This window comes from Nanorana parkeri, unplaced genomic scaffold (assembly GCF_000935625.1).
Source record: "Nanorana parkeri isolate BGI_ZX_2015 unplaced genomic scaffold, ASM93562v1 scaffold67, whole genome shotgun sequence".
Taxonomy (NCBI): domain Eukaryota; kingdom Metazoa; phylum Chordata; class Amphibia; order Anura; family Dicroglossidae; genus Nanorana; species Nanorana parkeri.
Window position 1 is genome coordinate 1,409,893 of NW_017306335.1, and position 8,784 is coordinate 1,418,676.

Consider the following 8,784-nt stretch of genomic DNA (forward strand, 5'->3'; position numbering starts at 1 on the left):
AACCCACCTGATGGATAATAGACAGATTCAAGGCTGCAGATAAAAGTGTCCCTGATGTGTAATTCCTCTCCACCGGATGGTTTGGACACTTTTTTGTTCTGTGTGAAAACAGTGTAGCATGGGCTGCATTTCCCTCTCTATTATTCAATTTACTGTTCTTAACCCCTTCGTGACTGACGACATACAGTGTACGTCGCCAGCATCGGGGCTGTTAGGGTTAACATTAGCCATCTTGGGGCGTGCCATCACATGTATCATTGTATCATTCCATTACAGATATGGTTTTGGCTGCACGGCCTATGAGCCATTCCAGATCCCACCCGATGCTGAACTGAAATACGAAGTCAAACTGAAGAGCTTTGAGAAGGTGAGTGCTTTACTCTGGTAGTACTTGGTGGTTGACTGTTGTTGTGCATGCTGGGAGAGTGCTATTCTTGGACGCTGCATGCTAGTAGTGTGTTGACATGTATGCTGGGTGAGTGTCATCCTTGGCTGGTGAGTGCTGGGTGAGTGTTTACCCCCATGCAGTGCATGCTGGGTGAATGTTGTCCCCGGAAAAGATGCATGCACGTTGAGTGTTGTCCCTAGGCAGTGCAGGCTGGGAGAGTGTGGCCCCTGGGGCAGTGCGGGTTGGGGGGGGGGGGTGTTACACCTGACCAGTGCATGCTGCGCTTGCTTTAACATTGTAAAAAAGAATACACTGATACATTTTCCCAACCAGGCCAAAGAATCATGGGAGATGAACACTGATGAAAAGTTGGAGCAGGGGGTTCTGGTCAAGGAAAGAGGAACACAATATTTCAAGGTAGGTTCATTCATTATGGATCCCCCTCAATTCTCCAATGTAGTTTTATAAGTTTGGCAACACTTTTTCAGGTTTTGTTGTGTTTTTTTTTTTTTGTGAAACTGATAAAACACTTTCAATAATATATTTAACAGACCAAAGGGGATCAAATCGGGGCAGATCATTGTAAGGGCTTACATAGAGGTTAAAGAGACCTTCACAGGTATTTAAACAAATCAAGAGCTCTTTTCCATGCGAGAGAAGAGATAGTACACTCACCTCTGCAGCAACCTGGCCTTTTGACCTGACAGGGTCTCTTTATACGTTGTTGAAGCATGATCAATCAGGGCTTAGAGACTGCATTGTTTTCAGAACTGATAGACATTGCCTGGAGAGGGTGGAGCAGTATTGTAGAATGCCTTAGCAGCATTACCTAACAGGAAGTATGCTGCTAAGGCATATACCTGTATATGCAATAAGCAAATATGTCTGCCCCATGAACTCAAATGTACAAAGTACACACACATCTAAAAGGGTTGTTTATGTTAAGCCTTTCACTTTCAGGTATGTATATAAAAGCTGTAGCTTCCCTCACAAGGCAACGTTTAGGTATTCAGTTTGTTGACTCTGTAATACCATGCCAACCATAAAAACATCATTTTTGTTTTATGTGCAAATTAAAATTTTGTTTGTCTACTTTATTTTTTTCCACCGCGTCAGGCAGGGAAGTTCCGCCAAGCTGTCATCCAGTACAAAAAGATCATCCAGTGGCTTGAACACGAGAGCGGACTGTCGGAACAAGAGAACGCTAAATCCCTCCTTTTGGCGGCATTCTTGAACCTGGCCGCCTGTTGCCTGAAGCTTTCAGAGTACAGACAGGCGCTGGAACATTGTAACAAGGTGAGGATTGTGCAGTGTGTGAATATTTCAAATGTCACATGTTGACAGCAGAGGGAGGGACCGTTTTAACGTTTCATCAACAAGGCGTAGCGCTATGAACAGCGCATTATCTTTCAGTAACTCAGCAAGTCTTTTCATAATTTCATGCGTTGTCACAATACATATCAATGGTTTATTTTTATTTTTCAATACTCTTTATTCATTTTTGAAAGAAAAACACACACAACACATTTAGTTCAGTGGCATTTAACAATCTCTTTTGCCCATCCCATTAAAAAAAAAATATATATGTATGTATGTATGTATGTATGTATGTATGTATGTATGTTCCACTTATTAATACTAAAATCGCTGTCCCTGTACAAAACCCCACAAGTACTACCTAGTTCACTCTTCTCTTCACTCACACCCACCCCCCACCCCCAACAAAACAACCCCAAAAATGTAAAAAGGTTAGGTTATTAACACCTCCTAGCTCCAAATATGCAAAAGAAAGCAATCAACACCTGGTTGCAACAGATTATGTGGATTGGAGCAACATTCACCATATTTATTCCCAGAGAATTGTTGTACAAGTCATTCTGAATTGAGAAAGCTGGTCGGATGACCAATGAAACGTGTCCAGTTGCCTTGACTTATTTTTTACAGCTATACCATGACCTGGATGAATGAGAACCTTCACAGACATACTGGAAGTGTTAAGCTAGCTATACACGGCTCATTTATTTTCCTCCCATCAGCCAAAGGGCTGAAGAAGAGAAAATAAATATCTCCCATCCACGCTAATGGCACGCCACTGCCAGCTACTGTATTCAGCAGCTGCAGCATCCACAGATTGGATGCAGTCGCTGCTCGGACAATAATGGTTTCACAGGGCCATCCGCAGTTTGAATTTCGATTGATTCAGCTGAAATTTTAGCAGTCTCTGGCCAGCCTTACACTTGCATATCATTTTAACATGCATTGGCCGTACATTAAAAAAATTATATTTAAAGGAGAACTATGAGGTGAGTGCTTTTCACTCACCTCATAGTTCTAGCCGACCTGTGACAATGAGACTGTCACAGGTCGGCTCAGTAGATCGGGAAGTGAGCGAACACATACCGGCGTTCGCTCACTTCTCGATCCTGTCACGGCTCTCTGCCGTGACAGAGAAGGGGCTGGATTCCACGCTCCTCCAGCGCTGACTGGCGGAACGGACGGGGGAGGGGGCGGGTACAGCTGGCTCTGCCTCTAGACAAGCAGAGCCAGCTGTCACTCACGCAGCTGGGCGGATCCAGACATAATTGTCGGGATCGGCTTCAGCTGCGGCGTCTCGGTATACCGCGAGCTGTAGCTCGCGGTATACTGAGCTTAGGGTGACGGGAGGGCGCTAGTTTGTGTTCTCCCGTTACCCTTAGGAGAACTATGGGGAAAAGCCCTAACCCCATAGTTCTCCTTTAAGACAACCACCACCCCCAGCTTCTCTCTTTACCAGCAAGGATAGGCCCATAAGGATTTTCACTTCAAAACAGCTAGCCAGAAAATAAGCAGTGCTGGGCTTTCTTACTTTTTATTGTATAAAAAGGAACATTTTTATACCATTTATTTAAGAAAAATGTAAAAGATCTGCATGTAAATGTTTAAAGAACATAGAAAAAAAAAAGGGTATGGTGGTCACGTACCACAACAATCTCAGTGTAACTACCTGTCTGCAGTCTTTTTAGAAATTTGAAGCCCCCTTATGGATACATTTTTTGTTGTTGTTTTTGTTTCAAAGCAGAACACCAGGCACATTTTTCTTTACCCTTGCAGTGAGGCTACCAATGCACTGCAAGGGTTAAGTGCTCATTTTTGTCTAGGTGCAAAAATAACAAAGCTATACTCATCCGGTCCTCGGAGCCGGCTTGCTCTTAGACCAGTCCTTGGAGCCTCTCTTAGACTGCAGCGGTCTAAGGATCCTTGAATCCTCTTGTCCAATACACAGTGTATTGGATGGGAGGATGCCGAGGGACATACCAGACATACTAGAGGGGATCTGTGACAGCCGGCAGGCTCCGAGATTTGGGTATACAATATATAACTTTTTGTTATTTTTTTCACCTGGACAAAAATGAGCAACTGCAAGGGTTCAGAAAAAGTTTGCCCGGAGTTCTTTAATCTCAAAAGGAAAGTGGGGAAATCTCTTAATGCTAGAATACAGTGATACATTAAGGGAAATCATGACACTGGGGAAAAGTGTAATGCTGCAATTCTACCTTAATGTATTTGTGTCCCCTGCAGGCACTAGAATTTGAACCCAACAATGAGAAAGGATTGTTCCGCCGAGGCGAATCCTACATTGGGGTGAATGAACACGAGCTGGCAAAGCATGACTTCGCCAAGGTGATCCAGCTTTACCCCAATAACAAGGCGGCACGGGCGCAGATCGCTCAGTGCCAACAGCGCATTCGCGAGCAACACCAGCGGGAAAAGAAGATCTATGCCAACATGTTCAAAAGGCTGGCAGAGAAAGAGGAGCAGGTGAGTGTGAGAATTGTGGGTGGAGTGACAGTCTTTCCTTGAAGTTAGGGGGGGGGAAAAGAGCAGATTCCTCTAAAGCTTTAGGGCTAGTTCACACCAAGCGCGGAGCAGGTCCAGAGCAGAGCAGGTGCAGACCGGATCAAAACTGCGTCCAATCTATTCCTATGGTATTTTTAGCTCCAGTTCACATCGCAGCGTGCAGATCCAGAGCAGGTAAAAAAACTGCAGCAAGCCCTATTTTACCTGCTCTGGATCTGCAAACGCATCAAAAAAGCATGCAAATGCCTGGAACGCACTGAAAGCCCATGTTTTTTTTTAGTCAAAAACGCGTCAAACGCATCTAAAAGACTTGCGTGCGTGTGCAGAAACCTGACCGGATCTGCTCTGCATTTGGTGAACAAGGCCTTAAAGTAGAAAAAGAGATTGAGGACACAGAGCCCTCAATCTCTTTTTCTGCAGCCCCTGTTATAAATGAACAGGAATCCTCTTTACTGAGTGTTTCTGTTCATTCATAACTTGTGGAGATAGTATATTCATGATTGTGTACATGGTAAACAAACAGGAAGTGATGTAGATCACTTCCCATTCATTCATAATTGGGGACACAGTAAACATACTACGTCCTCAATTATTTACAAGCAATCAGCGATCACTGAGTGCTTGTATCCACTCTCCATCCTAAATTGCATCACAGAAGGCTAAGCGAGCAGTCCGGGGAGGAGAGCTCGATCTCCTGTGACAGCTGACTCCTCCCAGCCCTGCCTCCTGTGACAGCTGGCCGCTGTCTCCGCCCCCACACCGCTCTCCTGATCTGTCACAGGAGGATGAGCAGGGCAGTGCAGGAGTAGAGCCTGGCCTCTTGTGACACACCGGCCACTCACATCCCTCTCCTCCCCCACACTGCTCGGCCTCCAGTGACAGTCTCTCTCCTCTGCGCTGTGTCAGAGCAGCACCCAGGGGGGAGGAGAGAAACCAGGAATGCGCCACAATTTCTTCCGAAAGAGGGCACTTTCGGCATTTTGCCAAAAAGTGCAATTTTCGGCCGACATGTTTCGGTGCATCCCTACCTACTATTGCACTTTTTGCTGATTGCACAAATGGACACATCACTATTTATTGTATTTTAAATGTTGAAATATAAGACTTTTTTGATATTTTTTTTTTTTTTTTTTTTTTGTGCATAGCAGATTTCATCCCCAATTTATATTCATTTGTAGTATGCCAAAATTATTTATATTTAGTATTTTAAAGCGCAGTGTGATTTTATATAAGCATTTCAAATGGTTCATTTTCCTGTGTTTGCAAGGTGGTGACAGGGTTTCTTTAATTTTTATTACTTCCTCTTACAGGGGTCTTCTAAAGCTTCCAAAGAAGAGTCTCCGGCCACCTCCGACGTAGAGATGACCGATGCAACATCCCCAGGGGAGCCTCAGCACAACCGAGCCACAGACACTGAAATCAGTGAGGCGTAGGATCCGCCGATCAGGTCCATTTTTTTTTATAAGAAGCGGTCCTTCTCCTCACCCGTAGGATGGGGGGGTCATGAAGATATGTGCTGAGAGGAGGATGAGGATGCGGCTATCTGTACAAACGTTTACTCTCTAGGATGCTCATACCCGCAATACGATCTCTCTTCATTCCAACCTGTTCACTCATTCTATCTGAGGAGTTTACGTCCCATGTGGCCTATTACAAGAGGAGAGCACAAGTGAGATCCTGATATCTGATTGGCCAAGGATGGACACTGTTTACCTGCACTCTACCGTTCACACTAATGGCTTTGAGGAATCACCTTGTCCATTCATCGTTCCCTGGGGGTCCCGCTTGGTTCGGCTCTTTTTTCTTTAAATCACAGTTTCCAAGTCAGTCTGGTTTTAGGTGCTTATTCTCTGCCCCTCCTCATCATTTTTGTTTCTCATTTTTGTAATATTTGTTCTGCTGTGTTCATCTCCTGTAAATAATAAATGTATTATTGGTGCATGCATTCAAAATGTAGGAATATTAATAGGAATAACCAAACGGGTAGAAAGAAAATAGTCATCGGTCATATCATCTTTTTAGGTTGGAAATACTGAAATGGGCGAAACCTGGTTTGTCTGGAACCGCTGACTCGGTAAGAACTGTTTTTAACCACTTCAGCTCTAATACTTTGCCATTACCTAAGGTAACAAAGTAATCCAGATATTTTTGGTTTTGGACAAACAGGGCTTTCTTTTGGTGATATTATGTTTTTTGTGTGCAATCCAAGGAGAATTGCAAAATAGAAATTAAAAATCAGCAGGAAGATCAGAGTTAAGAGGCAGAAGGAGTTAATTAGGGCTGATTACACTAAACAGAGTTAATAAGGGGTTAAATTGAAAAAAATTGTGTTTATAAAATATATATTTTTTTCTATTTGTCAGGGTGCTTTAGCTGATTGAAACTCATCCCTTTGATCTGCAGATAAATGAAACAGAGTAGATGGAAAAGTAACAGTGTTTCTTTTTGTGTCTCTATCTCTTGTCTGTAGATTATAATCCTTGTTTTAGCAACAACTGCTACAGTTGCTGTATGTATATTGCAACTCCCGGTGTCCACAACTGGTTTAAGCAAAGTACTATTTAGGCTCTGTTCACACCTAGGCGTATCGAATATGCTCGTTTCCGAGTGCTACTTGGCTGTATCCCAATGGAAACGTGGAACAAAAACGCCGCAAAGAAGCTCATGTACCTTTTCAGGCGTAGGCCGTTTTGTAGCGCGTTGAGACGGGCTGAAATACAGCAAGGTGTGAACCATAGAAAACAATGGGATTTTCATGTTTGAGCGTTTCGTAGAGCGTACTTAATTTCCGCAGCCCTAATATTTTTATGTTCAAGGGCCGGTGCACACCTAGGGGGATTGCCGCGCGGTAAGGAGTCGCCACGGTGTGCACCGATCGCGCTGTGGGTGCCTCTATTTTCTAAAACAGCCGCGCATCATGTATCGCACAAAAGGTACCTTTTTTTTTTTTTTTCTGCGATTGCGGCGTGGATGTCATCCCTTTGAAATCAATGGGGCCGCGCGGCAATCACTGCCTGCATTGCACAGGACCGCGCGATCCCGAATTGCAGAGGTCTGCACGGAGCCTGAGTGACCGCTCTGAGTCTGCTGGAGCGGAAGACATCACATTCAAGATGCTGGCACCCAGCAGACGTACAGTGTCGGCATTGGGATTCTTATACAAGGGAGGCTTTTGAAGGTAAATAAGATGCATAAAATACATTATACTCTTATGGGAAGATTGCTGTTTAAATAAATGGTGTGGTGACGGGGTCTGTGTAAAAGTGTTAGGTGGAGTTGGGTTTTAATTTGTCTCTTTTTAAGTGCAATTATGGTCACCTTTTTGTTTCTTTTTCATCACCTCCTGTTAAATTCTCTATAATAAAAAATGAACTATAAATCCAGCAAGGATGGTGGGAACCCTTCACAATGGGCACGGCAGGTGTGGAGACCAAGGAACTCGGCTCAGAGATGGTGGGAGCCCCTCATAATGGGCACAGCAGATGTGCAGAGACAGGAATGCAGCACAGGGATGGTGGGAGCCCCTCATAATGGGCACAGCAGATGTGCAGAGACAGGAATGCAGCACAGGGATGGTGGGAGCCCCTCATAATGGGCACAGCAGATGTGCAGAGACAGGAATGCAGCACGATGGTGGGAGCCCCTCATAATGGGCACAGCAGATGTGCAGAGACAGGAATGCAGCACAGGGATGGTGGGAGCCCCTCATAATGGGCACAGCAGATGTGCAGAGACAGGAATGCAGCACAGGGATGGTGGGAGCCCCTCATAATGGGCACAGCAGATGTGCAGAGAAAGGAACTCAGCACAGGGATGGTGGGAACCTCCTAATGGGCAAAGACAGAAGAGACTACGGATTTTCACTCTACATCATCCATTAAACACTGAAACATTAGTTTTAGGTGGACTGACTTTTAGGCAAATGATGTATGAATAATGTATAGTCTATAGCAGGGCTCAAAATTTCAAGTCCTGAGCTACTAGCCAGGCCTTAACCCCTTCGTGACTGACGACGTACAGTGTACGTAAGTCTATAGTACATTTGTATGTTGTATGAATAACCAACTAATTTACCAATTCCACACTCTGAATTGTTCTCACTAGGTGGTGCTGAGGTACTGCATTCTAGTACAGTATCCAAGCTGCAGATCACAGATTGAAGTATATAACACCATGGTACTGTGTGCCAATTTATTGCCTGTGCCCTCAGCAAGCCTTCCACCAGACGAGGATCTGTATGACTTAAGCTGGCCATACACCTATAGATTATATGCACATTTTCTATTGTCGGGTGGAAAAACTGCAACAGATTCCTCCATCCAGATGCCTGCAGCCAATCAGATTGGTCAGATAATTTGACAGCCAGTGGGGCTGACTAGCAAGATACTGAAGCCTGGCCCAGTGGGAGATTCCTCCATCCACACAGTTTAGCGTAGGTGGGGGAATCTGTTGCACTTTTTCCATCTGACCATAGAAAGTCTGCAGATAATCTATAGGTCAGGGGTGCCCATTAGGTAGATCGTGATCTGCCAGTAGCTCTCAAAGCTGATGCTGGTAGA

General features: G+C 44.6%; 1 protein-coding gene across 2 annotated transcripts in view; it reads left to right on the forward strand.

Moving 5' to 3' along the window:
- FKBP4 (FK506 binding protein 4) overlaps window positions 1-6,019 on the forward strand; it is a 38,269-nt gene extending 32,250 nt beyond the window's left edge. For both annotated transcript variants that reach the window (XM_018576465.1, XM_018576466.1), the window contains exons 8-12: window positions 277-367; window positions 722-805; window positions 1,505-1,684; window positions 3,947-4,186; window positions 5,536-6,019. In XM_018576465.1, coding sequence (XP_018431967.1) covers window positions 277-367; window positions 722-805; window positions 1,505-1,684; window positions 3,947-4,186; window positions 5,536-5,658 — 718 coding nt within the window. In that variant the 3' untranslated portion in view covers window positions 5,659-6,019. The remainder of the gene's footprint in view (window positions 1-276; window positions 368-721; window positions 806-1,504; window positions 1,685-3,946; window positions 4,187-5,535) is intronic.
- The last annotated feature ends 2,765 nt before the right edge of the window (window positions 6,020-8,784 follow it).